The sequence below is a fragment of the Bemisia tabaci genome, chromosome 6 (assembly GCF_918797505.1).
Source record: "Bemisia tabaci chromosome 6, PGI_BMITA_v3".
In the NCBI taxonomy this organism is placed as follows: Eukaryota; Metazoa; Arthropoda; class Insecta; order Hemiptera; family Aleyrodidae; genus Bemisia; species Bemisia tabaci.
Genome location: NC_092798.1, coordinates 26,416,590 through 26,433,504, shown reverse-complemented (window position 1 = coordinate 26,433,504; position 16,915 = coordinate 26,416,590). Strand labels below are relative to the sequence as shown.

Here is a 16,915-nt window from a genome sequence, read left to right as displayed (position 1 = left end):
AAATTCCCAGAACATCCATACTGGTCAACAGTCAAGACAATCAAAAAAACTAACTCTTCATGACCAATACTCACCTATAGTGGAAAAAGACTTCGCGATCATGTGTAATCGTCTCGATGAATCCAAAACTTTCTTTGATAGCTGCGATGTAACCTTGATGAATGTTTGAGTTGCTGTTTTTGGTGTTATTGGTGTGATTGTGATTGCTATTAGTAGTGGGGTTTATATTCTTGTTGACCAAGGACACATTGGTTGCAAGCAAGTCCTTCGTTCTCTTTACCTGACTGACATTAAAAGTAACCTGAAAGGCAAATAAGTTCAAATTAAAGCAGGTCAGGTTAAAACAATGAAAAGAAGGTCTTTAGCTGACAGATTATCTTTGAAAGTAAATTAAAATAGAAACTATACTTGTTCAAGCAATAGAGAGAGAAAGAGAACAACCTTCTTTGTCTTCTGCAAGTTTTTTTCATAATTAGACATACAACTTCCTGAAAATGCTTTTCTCACCCAATAGAACCAAAATGACAAAAAGTCTGGGGAATAAATGGATTTTCAATGGGAAGAAAAGAGATTGGCTGTTAGAAGATCTAATAGATAAGTTAATGTGTTACCACCACCTCAGATTAGACACAAGGGAATTTTATTACACAAGGGAATTAGAATTTTATGCGATTCCGCTATAATTCCAGCTATAATGCCAGATTTTTTGAAATGATGTTCCTAACCATATCCTGAGTAAGATATGAAATAATGTTTGATGCTCCGCAGCCCGTGACAAGATATACAATGATAACAAATTGAACAGTGAGTAACATCCTGAGTGAGATTATCGTTAAATATCACCCTTTCTAAGGGCCAATCTTGAGAAAAACGGGTCCAAAGAGTGCATTTTGCAGCAGTTATACATATACATGCATTATAAAGTGGAAAAATGTCGTTCATCTAAGAGCAAGCTCCTTCTTCCTTGTCTTGCGCCACCCAAGGAGATAGGACAGCATGTCAACTCAGTTCAAAATAATAGGCTACACATCTTCGACTTAGCAACAATGTCACTTCACTGTAAGATGACAAATGCATACAAATTTGCCGAAAAATGCACATTTCAGATTTAATTTTCTCAAGATCAGCACACAGAAAGTTCGATTTTGAAAGCTCATCCTACTCAGGAGATTGTATCCATATTAGAAATCTTGAAATCCAGCCGGTTCTAAATTTCTTGGTATTCCGAACGTAGTGTTTTTTATTTGGACACATTTGAGCACAAGAGAAGTCTATGTTAAATGTTTTGCTTTCCTCTTTGAGAAAATATAAGGGACCATTTGTGACTTCACCCTAAAAAATCAGCAGGTATGCTATAGAATATCCAAATTTCTTGGTATTCCATACATAGTTCTTTTGATTTGGACACATTTAAGCACAAAGGAAGTCTATGTTAATTTTTTTGTTTTTTTCTTTGAAAAAATAAATGGGTCCGTTTGTGACTTCACACTAACAAATCAGCAGATATGCTATAGAATATCGATGATTAAAGTGCGAAACCAAGTACCTCCATTGCAGTGTTTCAAAACCTCTGCTCCTATTTTACTTTTTTGAAGAGACAAAGTCAACTATTTAGCTTGAAATTTCTATAGAATATTCTGCTATTAAAGAGGACAAATCAAGGAAGTTTTCAAGCAATTAAGTTAACCAGCTTTCCAAAGAGAAAATAAAATGACATGAAGTCTACAATGTCGCAAACAGAAATACAGGATTTCACATTAGTGTTCTGCCTTCCCAGGGCGCCATGCGCCGAATGCGCCTAAAAATCGGGCCTTGGCGCCTAAAAAATTTGACAGATTGAACTTGCAGTTCAGTTTACCATCAGAAAAATATGGCATGTTTTTATAACATCCTATAGCGTTTCGCCTTTTATACACTGCAACTTCGCCATTCGTGCCTTCCGCTAATTTTCATTCGCCATGGCCGGTATGCAAAAATTTAATTTGGCTCCTTAAAAATAGTGGATGGCTCCTAAAAATTGGGCTTTCCGGCCGAGGAGACTTCTAAAATTTTAGGGGGAAGGCAGAACACTGTTTCACATGTTGGGCAACGCTATGCTAGGATTAAAAATACAATCTCAATTTACCTGATCGTTGGCATGAGGAAGCTTGTAGGAATCACAGTTCTTGGCATAATACTTTATTAAAGGTTTCTTGACTCCATTTGACTGGTAGCAAATCCAGCCAAAGCTCTCATTGGAATCCGATTCTAATCCATTGCTGCTCTTAGACTAAAAAGGAACACCGAAGAACATTACTAACAGTCAAGACAATTGAAGTACATGCAGCACTAGGAATTTTATTCCACATGAAGAATGATTTTGTAATTTGAAAATAGAGTCCAAGCCAAAACAATTTGCACACTTTTAGAATGTCATAGAAGATCAGCTGTCTTCAGTTTGGCACCATAAGTAAATGGAAAAGTCAAGATGGTACATCTTGTCGCATTCTAAAAGTGCGTAAACTTATTTGGTACGGACTATATTTGACCTGACTAACAAATTCAGCAACTTATCATCATACAAAAGAAAATAAATACATCATGGCTTGCTAAGAGCGATTAATTTATCTAAAATTATACCTTGGGACAAAGCAAATGGTAGTTCAATCTGCTGAGAATGAAAGAATAGATACTATTTTGAAGAAGAAAGTGAAGACCCTGATAAAATATTCCAGGAGGTAAACTTAATATTATTTGGTTAGTTGGGTTAGCAGTGAATGGTTGGATTAGAGTGTATAAAAGAATTCAGAATTGTGATTCCGTGACATTTTCGAGGTTTCCCAAACCAATCCAATTCTGTGACTTTTTGACTTTTGAGCCCTCCAACTTTTTGATTTTGCTTTTTGTGAGAAAAAAAAAGGAGGTAGTAATAAGTGCTATTGAGGGTTGAATCTATTGTTAAATTTATTCAAATTTGGTGAGGCAAAATATTGATACTTACTTTGCTTGGACTTGATCTGACAGAATCACAGGGCTGAACAACAGTGCCTGTGACGTTTGACTCTAGAATTACTTCAAATTGAACTGAGCCACGTTCCATATGCTTGACTCGAATAGCCTGCTTTTCATTGCTCATAAATGATTCCTGTAAAAATAAAATAACATTATCAGTATCAAATTTATGTGTTTAATGAATTTGAAAGATTGCCATGAAACTACAGTAAACTATAATTTACATATTCTCAAGACTGCTACTGCTTCCTATGGAGAAAATGTCTGGATACAGAAAATTCTATTATAGAAGCTCATTGTACTCAGGAGGCTGTTAGGAGCATCTTATCAAAGAATGTCGAAAATTAGCTGGAGCCGAATTATTTGGTATTTTATGCATAATCCTTGGTCAGCACCATGACTGAATCAAGTAGTTCGAAAATATGCCACACCAGTATTTGGAGAATGGCTTTTCAGACAAATCCTGTTGAATGCCTGCCAATTATAAATTCCTATTCTGACATAACAGGTGCTTATAGAACTTAGAATCAATACCTGTAAAATGGAGATGAGGAGTATGGTTGGCATTGATAGAGAAGGTTGAGAAAAGAGGTACAAAAATAAATAAATAGAATAATGACAAGTTTTTTAATTATATGATTTAATTTAGGAACTAGTTTTTTATATCAAACTTATAGTTGGAGAAAATTATGAAGAGTACCTGTTTCACGGTGAATTCGACTTCATCTCCAACAGATATGTCACGATCTGTGTCAATAACTTCAGAGTACTGAAACTTGACGGCTTCTCGTTCAACACAGTCGATGAAGCCGGTGCTTGTTTTATCGTTCAACACAGCGATAACACCTTGTTCGCGTTTCTCACCAGAGACCTCAAAAGAGTCGCTCATGAGTGATATCTGGGTAGCCCTCTTCAGCTGATCTCTGCGATCAGTGGCAATTCTAAACTGTACCCAATCACCATGCCTGTTCAAGAAAAAAAAAATAATTAGCATAACAATGATGAAAAAGAAGAAACTACAAAACTCAAAGGTTTTAGAATGGCAAACAAGGGTCAAACTATTGACAAACTGTGGGTGCGGTCAGCTACACAAGACAATTATCCTCATGTTAACTGATTATTTAAGCACAAATTTCAATTTTCAATGGGACATAGGGGAAAGAAGTATTGAATAATAAAAAGAAGCATCAAATAGTCCGTACTTAAATGAATTCCGTTCAAAATTAGCTTTTAGTACATAGTGAAATTTCACCATTCCACTCACTGCTGACGAGTTTCGATACTGCAGCAATTATGATTTGAGCGGTTCAATTCGGGTAGAATGCATGATTCAAGATCCAAATGGAGAGGTGCACGTTGGAAACTTTCTTAGGATCCCCGTTACAATTTCAAGATTTACACTGAAAATGATGTAGAAACGATAAAACCTGATCTCGATGCGAATCGAAGAGAATACACCTCTTCCAAGCGCCACTTTTCCGTAGCCTTAACCCTTATGTTCACTTCCAACTAGAGTGCATGTGAATGTACACCAGGGTGTCTACTGAGGTCCACAAAAATAAAATAAGTACTTTTTAAGTACTTTCTAGGTACTTAAGGAAAAATTTAAGTACCTCGCCTTGGGGAAAATTAAGTACTTTTTAAGTATCTTTTCGCAATTCTTCGATTTTGGCACTGCCGCGCGCTTTACTTCGGATATTCCCGTGGCCTTTTCGGCTGTTTCCGTCAAATCAAGGGAAATGCCTTGTTCCGCTCCTCTACAACAACTCGCTCTTACAGGCTTACATTGTACTAATACGCCAGACGGCCAATGCACAGAGAGTTGCATAACTATCAGGCGATCGAACTGAACGCGCAGCGCAAAATGCGCAAAATTATGGACCTTCCGCGAGATTTACGTACTTTTAAGGTACTTACGGACCGACATTGAAAAATGCGTACTTTTTACGGACTTTACGGACTGGTAGACACCCTGATGTACACTTTTCAAGTCTGAATAGAGACTGAGTAAACTTACTTGAGGGTGTAATTCCTAATTTGATCCTTGTCACCAAAAGGAATTTCCTCTTCGGAGTGATCAGCAGCTCTGTAACGAATACGCCCAGGAAGGGGATCCGAGGCCTGGGGCTGAGACTTGGCACTGTCTTCAAGGGTTTTCAGCACTTGCCCTTTCATAATATCATCACACACATCTTCAAACACGACTGATCCAGGAGGCAAGATTCGCATATTGACCGCTACTTCTTTTCCCTGTGATATAATAATTGAGGCATTGAAATTTAACCTGATAATTAATGCACGAGCAGAGATAAAAAACGAGTCCTATGACATATCGATGGTGTAAGTCCGCAACCACTTATCTAGATTGCAGTATTTGAAAATCTTCACTCCTATTTTATTACGTTAAGGGAGAACAAATCGATATCATTTCTAGAAGTTTATGCAGAATTTTTTTTGCAAGAAAAGAGAAATCACGGCAATTTTCAAGAATTGCTCATGAGTCGTTTTCTATTTCAAGAATAAAATATGACGGGAAGACTGTAAAGTTGCAAACCGAGATACGTGGTTGCGTACTCTGATTTGTTAGTTTCATTATTAGACAAACACATTCAATTCCTTCTGGAAGTGTCTACGATTGGGAGAGTGCTTATGTGATTTACGGATGTTTTGTAGTTGCTCTCTGAGTTTTAAAGAGTGATTTGCAGAAATTTTTGGAAGGTCTTCTCGAGACTTGGTAGAATTTTGACGTAAAATTACAGTAGAAGTGGAATTTTGATAGATGTTAGGAATTCGGGAAAACTGAGGGAGAAAAGTAGCAGTGTCTGCCTAGCACCCAAAAATTATGAACCTTCTACACTCCTGCTGAAGACGTTGTGTACCTTGAAAATCACACCTAAAAACTGAAGGGTTTTGGGATACATGTTTAAAAGGATACCTCTTTATTTTTATTTACTTATAATTGAAGCGCTGGATGCAGAAGGGCTGCTTTTTGGTTGGGATGTCTCAGAATCTTAGCTAATGTTTCATCTATTAATATAATATCAAATACATGAAGAAATTGGTTGAAACTTTCACTGAATAATCTTTAGAATTATACAATGCTCTAAAAGAAACATTTCAGGAAATTCACCTAGCAGTTTCTTCTTTAAAATATAAATTAGCAGTGGAAATTCTGAAACACCGTAACCAAGAGGTGCCCTTTCTGCACCAAACGTTTTAACTGTGTGCATATGTAGGAGACAAAGAACAATTGGATTACATTTTGCAATAAGGAACCACTATTTCTGGCCCATTTTAGGAACAACATACGTGCCATTGGTTTCCCTTTGCAGATATGTGCTTTTATGAAAAAGCCAGAGATAGTGGTTCCTTAATGCAAAATGTAATCCAATTCATGTTTGAAAACAAAAGAATTCAGGGCATCAACACTTAGGAGAATTCTTTTGTGATTTTGCAGAAAACAGGTTTAAAGTTCAAAATCACATGGAGCTTGCAAAAAATTTCAAATCGTGTCATGAGACAAAAAATTAAGTATCAACACTCCTTTCTCTACAGTGATACTTGCGGACTAGCTTGACTAAAAGCAGTCGATTCTAAATTTTCCCAGAAGTGTCACTTGACAGTTTTGCTCCTGCATTGGGCCCTGACATTTTGGACATCTGCCCTGTGCACCCTCTAAAATATGTTTATACGACAGTACTTTACAATGATGTCTGTCTTTAAAAAGAATTACTTACTTGTCTGGTCTGAATATTAAATTCAACATCATCACCCAACTGGAATTTGGTGCTTGATTCTTCTTCAGGAACATGGAAGAATATTTCTTTCACCACATCCGCTCTTTCTATGTAGCCGTATGTTTCTTTGATGGAACAAATTACACCTTTGTAATTGACGGGTTGAGCAGGGTTTTCTAGTCGAACATGGCTGGCACCTAAGTTGCCTCTGAATAACAGAAGTCAGATTTGAGATTAAGAATAGTTGTAAAAATGAGAGAAATTTTGTATAGCAAAATAGTGAATAAGAGGGCTGTACTGATGATTATTTCAGAAAAAGCTAGCTCATCTTGAATCAACTGAGAGTAACTTACAAAGATGAAAGAGGCTAGCTTAACTACTCTATGACCAGAACCTTTTCATTAGTGTTAATCTTGCGATACTTCTCCTTTCAAGTCGCCCCCACTCACTTCAAAATAAAGAGCGACGCCAAGAATGGCACAATTTGGGCCAGAAGGGATTTTCCTGAAACCGGGCCCAAACGATACCTTATGATACCCTAAAACTCTGGTAAAAATTTTAGCTTGAGTATAAGCACCGTTTTTGAGAAATGGGGGGGCAAAGTTGCCAAATCGCCATCATTCTAGACAGCATTTTTACAGCAAAAAGACGGGGAAAATGGACGAAAAAGTTACACTATCGATGGGTTTGGGCTGTAAATGTTCTTATTGAGCCCCCGTGCACGTAACTGTGTTCAGTTTCAAAAATTTTGGACGTACAGTGGTCCAAAATGGGGAGAAATTGTGGACAGATAAGGATTCTTTGTCAAACTTTTTAAAAATGGAAGTAAAATTGTTGGTCTCCTGCAGAGATCATGGGGAACAATGTTCTTATCGGTCTTAAGTGCATTCAATTGAGTTCAGTTTATCAAATTTTCATCGCACAATGGTCTAAAATGGGAAATCAGTGGACAAATTAAGATCTTCTGCCTAACTTTTTAAAAATGATGTACGACTATTGGTCCCCTGCAGAGATCATGGGGAACAATGTTCTTATCAATGCATTCAATTGGGTTCAGTTAATCAAATTTTCATCGCACAATGGTCCAAAATGGCAAATTAGTGGACAAATTAAGATCTTCTGTTGAAATCTAACCTAACCTAATCTAACCTTTCCTAAATCCTTAGAAAGGATTTATGGTAAAGTATTATTCTAACTACAATTATTCTCTGACAACTAACTAGGACAAAAACCACCCAGTTAGCCGGATTTTAAGGAATCAAAAGCTAAGTTCCTCCTGAATTACCGTTTTCAGACCTCATTTGTTCAATTCAAAACAGTGAACATGGATAGCTTTTATTGACTACTAACTTATTTTGAATTTACACCTTTCGAATCTAGTGAAAAACCTCATAGTTTCATGTTATTTTTCAAACATTTCAACAGAAGATCTTAATTTGTCCACTAATTTGCCATTTTGGACCATTGTGCGATGGAAATTTGATTAACTGAACCCAATTGAATGCATTGATAAGAACATTGTTCCCCATGATCTCTGCAGGGGACCAATAGTCGTACATCATTTTTAAAAAGTTAGGCAGAAGATCTTAATTTGTCCACTGATTTCCCATTTTAGACCATTGTGCGATGAAAATTTGATAAACTGAACTCAATTGAATGCACTTAAGACCGATAAGAACATTGTTCCCCATGATCTCTGCAGGAGACCAACAATTTTACTTCCATTTTTAAAAAGTTTGACAAAGAATCCTTATCTGTCCACGATTTCTCCCCATTTTGGACCACTGTACGTCCAAAATTTTTGAAACTGAACACAGTTACATGCACGGGGGCTCAATAAGAACATTTACAGCCCAAACCCATCGATAGTGTAACTTTTTCGTCCATTTTTCCCGTCTTTTCGCTGTAAAAATGCTGTCTAGAATGATGGCGATTTGGCAACTTTGCCCCCCCATTTCTCAAAAACGGTGCTTATACTCAAGCTAAAATTTTTACCAGAGTTTTAGGGTATCATAAGGTATCGTTTGGGCCCGGTTTCAGGAAAATCCCTTCTGGCCCAAATTGTGCCAAAAAACGGTCGTTTTTGGCGTCGCTCTTTCTTTATTTTCCAGCTAGTAAAAATTGGATTGTCTCTAGAAAATGAGCATTTGATGATACATCTTCATACATTTTCTAAGATGGTTGATATCCCAAATTTTTGGTGAAGGCTATGATTTACATAGACCAATCAATGATTCTCTCTCTGTTGAGCCCCTGTATGCAAAGAATAAATCTACTGGTCCATTTCTACAATAAATACATGTAATTTTCCTGCCAGATCAATTTCCCTGTGCCTTGATATCCACTACAGAGAGAAAGAACTGTACATGCAAATTTCTAGATTTGTCACTTCTTCCTTCCCATCTTGGTTTAGCCACGGCTTCTATTAAGTGAGTTGATTCTGATAAATTAGTGTAAAAATTCTGAGAGTTAGATAGCTTACATTTTTTTTAAACAAAACTCTATTAAAAGTAGAGGCAAAAAGTATCTCACCTGGCATTGGTTGCAATCTGGAAACTGACTTTATCTCCACAACGCAGGGTCACATTGCCTTCAACATCATCTTTGTTATAAGGAAGAAAGAAACATTCACCCCTGTTTTCATAACTAATCCGTCCTTGAGTATCACCACCACTACCTTCTGTCCTGAGTTCTGTAGTAACGCATCCAGTGACTCTTTCTTCACTAAGCACCTGAGACAACATTAAATTTGTTCAATATTTAAAAATGGGGAAGAAAGAGGAGGGAAATACAATTTCATATTTTTTAGGGTTTACTTATAAGTTCAAGAGTAGACGCAGAGACCTTGCCTTTAGGCACTAAGGTTGATACAGCCACCAAGTAGCAAGATGCCCGGTCATCACCTAGGCATTTTCAGGAATAAATTCTCAGACTTCTAATTCTCAGAGAAAAAGAAAAAAAATCGGTAGTTTAATTTCAAAATGATGGAAAACTGTGACTTAATCAAATCATGTCAAATCAGACATTGCTTAAATCATGTATATATTTCCTGCATATGAGGACTTATATGTAAAAATAGCGGATGTGAAAAATTACCTTTTCGAAACACATTCAAAAAACTGTTTTGGCATCGAGAAAATTTTGAGAAAATTCTTGAGATGTGATCCACGAGATCTGTACATTATGCCAGAGCCAAACATATTACATTTTTGTGTGAACAAAACAGTTTTTTAAGCGTGTTTCAAAAAGGTAATTTTTCACATCCGCCATTGTTACAGATAAGGCCTCATATGTTTTTTTTTTTTTTTTTTTCAAATTTTCTTTGAATACAACAATTAAATCAAGAGCCTATTTGCATGATCAAAAGTTTCACCTGTACAATGGAGCCTGTATGTTAGGAATACTAATTAGCACGGCCGATAGTCACATTCAGCTATTGAAATCTCCACCATCTAGATGAGTGAACACTGAATGAGCTGAGGGCAACATACAAAAAGTGATACAAAAATGACACTAATGTTCTCTTTGATGTTCAATGAAAATGTTTAGGACCACTCATGAGAGAAAATTACCTTAGAAAAAATTTTTACTTAATTATCGAAAGGAAAATATCAAGCTACTCACAACTTCTGGGGCGATTTTAGTGACGCTGCTTGCAATGGGTTTTCCGGTTCGGCGATCATACGTCATTTCAAATTCCACTGGATCACCAATTTTCAGGTGGTCAGTGTTACCAGTGAACTGACTGAAATGGAAAAATAACCTCGCTTGCCTCTCACAGCACTGGATGAATCCGTAAGAATGCTAGAACAAAAGTTCAATAATTCGTTACAAAAAAGTCAACGAGTACATACCATTTTCAATATCGATTCTTTTGTCAGAAGTGTCGGTCCTTCGGCTTTCCCAGATCACTAGCGTTTCAAGCTTCATGGAGATACTATCAGGTACATAGTAAATTTTTCAGGTGTGGAACAATGGATTCAAAGTGACCAGAACTAAGAACGGAGCCAACTTGGAGCATTGTTATAACGATGGACACGAGGGTATTTACTATATGGGGGCGAGTAAGCAGTCAATACGGTTGTCTGATGCAACTAGGGTCAGTAAACACTGCACCTTCAGCGGTCTGAAGGGCAAGCAGGCACAGATAAAATACTGTCCAATATAAAATAAACTGATGGAAAAGTTGATACCCGACGTCCGAAGCTACGTAATAGCGCTATCAAAAAAAGGCTCACTAGTGACGGAACTGGCTCAGAGTTGAAAGACCACCAAAAAGGCAAGCCAGCAGAATTCGGGTAAACAAAGAATGCCTCGCAAAGAAAATAAGCGTTTGACTGCTTAAAGACGAGGAACGGCTGACCGCACGAATACAAAATTTTGGAAAAGACTGCAGAGGAAAATCGAGAGAGTTCAATCGAGACTTGGAGCAATTCCACGCGTGACACTTGAGACAATCGATGACTCGCCGGACAAGAGCAGATCGAAATGTGACTGAGAATCGAGAAACGTGAGTCATGAGATGTGATTCTCTCTGAAAAGTTAATATCAGCGAACGCTCGAATTGTTTACCCGAGCTGCGGCGAGCAGTTGATAACGATGCCGAGGGCGCGACATGCAAAACGCTCGAACGCGGGGCAACGCTCGTTCTGAATTCTGTCCATCAGTGTCCATCCCCCGATCGCGTCGAAAAGTTGATCCTTTCGCTGTTACACTTTCGAATTGAAATATTTCCGAGAATCATCTGCTTCGATCCTCGCGCTTTGACTCGACTTTGACGAGGACTGGGTCGAGCGTTCGTATCACGTGCGCGCATTTGAATTTCCCGCGTTCACCGCTCCGAGAGCTGATGCGTCCACCCATCGACCAATCAGCGTCTTGCAAGCGAAGCAATAGGATTGCGTAGAGTGGGATTGCGTAATTTTACATTTTCACATATTACTGTTATTAAGTCAGCAGCTTTTTTACATTACCTTCATTAATCGAGGAGTTTTTGACAAATCAAGCCTCTCGCCATGCAATACTGCGAGCATTGCTCTCTACTCCCGGAAAGAGCGACTCGGCTAAAAGCGCCTTCAATTTCTTATGATACAGTAAGCTTGAACAGCAGTTAGTTTAGTTGCCTACCCAACTTAGGAGCAACAGAGGTTCGGCTAACTTTTCTTCGGTAATTTTTTGCAAAGAGTTGACCTTTTCTGACTCATAAGAAAGCCATTTGAAAATGATTATCAACCTCAATTTGCATAATTTAAGGTATACTTTTACACTTAAATTTTTTAAGAGGAACATTTCTTTGCAAATATCCAGGAAGGTGGGCCGAACGAATTTTAGTTACCTGGCTTTGGTTGGGTGAGTCTATCCTAGCAGTTCTACGTAATGCGCGCTTGTTTAGACTTCTGGTTAACTTTTGAGAACTGGATGAGAAAATGAAAAAATGACACATCGACTAACTCACTATCAATTCGGCCCATCATTACCTACTGGCTCGTAAGGTTTTAAAAATAAAGGAAGGTACTTTTTTCCTCCATCATTCCGTAAATTGTGGTAATCGGTGCATTTACTTGCGTCCTTCTCTTTCTTTACTCTCCTCCTTAACTTATCTTTTCATTGCCATTATCATGTTATTTATGGTCTAATCGGTCTATCGAGAACATGATAATTTCTCAGTTGGCCAATGCGTCTCCGATCCTCATTAAAAATGAGAATATGCTGTGAAAAAGAGATATTGAAAAATCATTTTTGAGGAGACGAAAGAATATAGTTTGAATTTCCTGTCCGCCAAGAAGGGGATCCGTAAAAATGAAGAAAATTGAGGGACACCTTGAAACATTGAAAATAATGTATACAATTTTAAAAAGGATGCTAGAACTTTCGAGAGGGGAACTGAGATCATGCCTCCCTGGCTTCGCCGCTAGTTGCAGTAATTAAAGAAGTTATGTTGTGTCCGGATACAAATGGATCGGACTGTTGTAATTCTGCCGTGAACGCCATTTTACATTTTTTGGGAACAACGTTTTTACAGAATTCTTTCGCAAATACTATAAAGAATTTAAGCTGAAAATTTGAGGTGCATGGGTAAAACAAGTTTTATTTTAGAAGGTGTTGAGTTCAAAAAAACGAGGGAAAATCTTGATGAATTCACGGCTCTTGCTCAGCACGGCAGAATTAGTTTCCACTATATCGACTGAAATTGATTGATGCTGCTTTTATTAATCCGTAGACTAAATTCTGGTTTCGTACTTCACATTGAACATATTCAACAAATCACGTTCCGTATCAATATGTACGCGAGAAATAAAAATGAATATTCTTTCTAAAGATAACCGAGACATTTTTCGGTATAAGGGAGTATGAGACTTCCAAGGCTGCTAGGATTTGGCAACGTAGTTCTCTGATTGTAAGTAACTTATCCGAAAGTTCTGTAATGAATTTTTCCCTGAATCTGCTCCAAGGTTTTCCTTACCAGGGTGTCTAGTTTTTTTCCAATTGGGAAATCCTGATGTTTCCAGATTTTTGACTGCTAAATCCTGATTTCATAATTTTTTCAAATCCTGATTTTTTGCGGAGAAAATTAGGCAGATGTAACTTCAAAAAATAGCTCTATGTATAAAAAAATCCGATCGGACGGCCGACTTTACTCAAATCCTGATAAAATCGGGATTAAATCCTGATTGACCTCCAATCCTGATATAATCGGGTAAATCGGGAGAATCCTGATGCTAGACACCCTTCTCACTATTGTAAGGAGGCAAGTCAACTGTGAATAAATTCTATCCGCCGTAAATGCTATAAAAATTGCACAATCTTAGGAGCACTGCTAGCCTCATACGCCTTTTTACCGAAAAATGCCTCAATTCTTGCACTGTCTAGTGACTCACTCTTGCAAAACCCAACCACAAAAAATTTAAGTTACCCGAAAGAGCAAAATTGCGAATCGATCAAACCCTTCAAACCCGCTTGATTAGTATAGCGAAACGCTACGCATATCGATCGATTTCGACGGCAAACACAGATAACAAGGTTCTCGCATTATGTCGGATACGCGAGCTATATCCGGACGCGGGTGATGCAGGTTTACGATTGAGCCCGCGTCGTCAGTTTTTGATGAAAAATTAATCGTTTAATTGCTCTCGTGGGAGGAGGCTGGAAATATTCCATGTAAAGCATGTGGGATCAAGAGGACACACAGTCACTGTTCCCAAATTCCAGAGAAACACGAAAAATTGTAATTGTTTTGGCACGATGAATCGTTTTCATCCCACGTTTAATTCACAGCTTAGGTAGTGGCTGTAGAACTTTTTCGAGGAAATAATTAATTTCATGTCATTCTGCATTATTGCATCTATTAAATTTGGCTTAGCAAGAATACCCTAGATGCATGAAATAATTTATTCTTAACTTATAAATATAAAACTCTTTTTCTTTTCTAAATGCACTGGTATATAAATTTATAAAAAGTTTGTATTGAATTATTCCATGCATCTCGGCTATTCTTGTCGAGTCAAACAAGTAACGTTAAACGAGGCGGTTTTTGAAATTCATTTTGAGGAGTTAATTCGTATTTTTCAGTTATACCTAGTTCAATTTATGAATAGTTCAAAATTTTGGGGGATGAATTTTCCCTCGGGCCCCCAAAATTTAATAATTGCCATTTTTTTTCTCCTTCTTTGGATGCAGCTTCAAGTACTATCTGTGATATTACTTTTCTTAAGAAACGCCCTTACGTCTTTTTGATCAAGCGTCAAGAATTCTTAATTTTTTCATTTCCGATATTTCTCTGACTTCCCGTGAATTTCGGTAAAATGCCTGTCGTCGTCTTGAGTCTGATTCTTTGGCGTCGAAAAAGTACGGACCACTGATTATAAAAGTAATTTTATCTCAGGACGAAGAGAGAGGAAAATTCCAGTTTCATTTTCCCCGGACTTTCCAGTCTTAGACATTATGCTTTGGATCCTATATGCATCAAACATTGCGCACGAAGGACAAAGCTACAATACTGCCAAGCTAAGGAAGAACGTCGTATAAGCATTCCGGCGTTGCCAAATTTCCTTCGACAAATCACGAATTTTCGAGGAAATTAGTACATATTGTTCTTCCGATTTTCAGGGAATCTCGTTCGTAATTTGATAGATAAAAAATATCTGAAAAAAGAGAAAGTGTTCATAACTTTTATTTCTACAGAATAAATACTTTCTGAGAGGAATTTTGACAACATTCTAGTGCTCACACGGCGTTTTTCCAGTGGCGTTGCGTGCTTTGCGATACATCGATTGATCTGCCGTTTAAACCTGTGGAAAAGAATCGATAAACAGGAATCGATTCTTTACCATAACTTCAAAGGGGAAATATCGATAATCGATCATTCACGACTCGTCACTGCGTTTTTCCTTAGCACGGCAGAATATACCTTCTGCTATTTTGACTCCGAACACGTCGATAGAATTCCCTCTTCGTTCGCAAGTGCATGAACCCATGCGGTGCCCTTCTTCTCTTTTCATTAAAGGTACAAAAAATCCGCAAATGCGCGGGCACGCAGGATGCACGGTGCGCAAAAGCTCGGTAACAATTCCATTTCCTCGTAAAAACGCGACGATCCGCAGGCGAAAGAGTTGGATAAAAATTACGCTCCAAGATCTGCATATCAAATGGCAACCTTGACATTCTATTTGTTCAGATGGAGGCACCCATTATTCCCCGTGGAGAAAAATATGAAAAGGCACGGGCTGACTATAATACTGCCGTGCTAAGGAAAAACGACGTAAGAGCAATCGAACGTTGCCAAGTATCCTCGCGGAAAATAGTGATTTGCGAAGAAAATTATGGACATTATTCCTTTAAATTCTGAAACTTTTTAGATCAAATTGCGAGCAGATTTTTTTGGTAAATTTGAAGTAATTTATTTTACGAATTTTCCCGAAAATTCGTGATTTGTCGAAGGAAATTTGGCAACGTCTGAAGGCTCATACGGCGTTCTTCCTTAATAGGGAACCTGACTACTATGACGAGGTGGGAGATTCAGGCTCGGTCGAGTCTGCGAACGGACGTTCCATTCACTAACTTGCGTTCTCATTCGAGACGTTCAGAGCCGTTTTCAGTACTCCATTTTCCGAAAAGAAAAAAAAATGATAAATAAAAAAATACAATAAATGCGTCGTGGGGGGGGGGGGGGGGGTCGGCCCATCCTCATAAGAAAAGTTCCATCCTTTATGGTCCAATTACGGTCAATTTATTTAGATTTTTCGACATGGTAGTATTTCAACACCCCCTTCCCCAAATCATTTTACCTTCCTGAGATTAAGTTGAAATACTGGTGCTAGGTGCTAAATTACTCCCGCAATTTAGAGAAATTCCGATGTAGGTTTATTAACGAGAGGCTACGTTCTTAAGGAGGTAAAGGATACATTTTTTTTTGTTCTTCGGCTAATACCTGTAGGAGTTGTAAAACCGTTAGGAAAAATCGCGTAATTTGCCACATAATTCACGCGTCCTACTACGGTTCTACTAGAGCTATTTTAAAGATGTTGATGCTCACAAAAACCCTTGCAGTCTTGATTTTCGAATGATGAATTGTCGACCTTCGTTTATTTGCATACGTTACATGAAACGCCGCCTTAATTTCATCCGCCTACCGGGATAGTTGGGTTTACTGAAAGCTTCTGTTTGATTCAAATGCCGAGTCACCTTAACCATCGAGAACTTAAAGCTGTCTTGGACGATGATAACCCCCCCCCCCCCCCCTCCCAGAGAGCAGAATTACGAAGATATGGTCCGCATGGGTCTCGCTGAGGGGCTTCTGGTACCGTACCCTTACTGGTAATAAATATAAAACGGTAGGGGGTCGGTGCACCCCTATAATTGACTACTAGACAAGATGTGACTTTGGTCATTCAGATCCAGGTTTCCGTAACAAAGTTTTAAGTGAAACACAATTCACGCAAAGAAAATTACTGAAAGAGACTCCTACCTAAGGCATTTTACGTTTTTTTATGCGTAAATTTGTCTACACCTCTGTTTGGCACAATGCGTGAAGCATTCCTACAATCTTATATGCGCTATGCGTTTCACGCCGACCGCTGCTACACTTACTGTGTTTGACGTGATGCGTGAAGTATTCATGCAGTCTTGTAGGCGCTATGCGTTTCAAGCCTCCCGCTGCTGACCGCACTGTCTTTGACGCAATGCGTGAA

General features: G+C 38.1%; 1 protein-coding gene across 2 annotated transcripts in view; it reads right to left on the bottom strand.

Annotated features, from left to right (window-relative positions):
* Nucleotides 1–16,915, bottom strand: part of Unr (cold shock domain-containing Unr) — a 28,643-nt gene that overhangs the window by 5,622 nt on the left and 6,106 nt on the right. For both annotated transcript variants that reach the window (XM_019059162.2, XM_019059163.2), the window contains exons 3-10: nucleotides 10,353–10,532; nucleotides 9,261–9,460; nucleotides 6,729–6,936; nucleotides 5,009–5,241; nucleotides 3,692–3,956; nucleotides 2,981–3,124; nucleotides 2,126–2,269; nucleotides 75–301 (exon numbers count right to left, since the gene is read on the bottom strand). In XM_019059162.2, coding sequence (XP_018914707.1) covers nucleotides 75–301; nucleotides 2,126–2,269; nucleotides 2,981–3,124; nucleotides 3,692–3,956; nucleotides 5,009–5,241; nucleotides 6,729–6,936; nucleotides 9,261–9,460; nucleotides 10,353–10,532 — 1,601 coding nt within the window. The remainder of the gene's footprint in view (nucleotides 1–74; nucleotides 302–2,125; nucleotides 2,270–2,980; nucleotides 3,125–3,691; nucleotides 3,957–5,008; nucleotides 5,242–6,728; nucleotides 6,937–9,260; nucleotides 9,461–10,352; nucleotides 10,533–16,915) is intronic.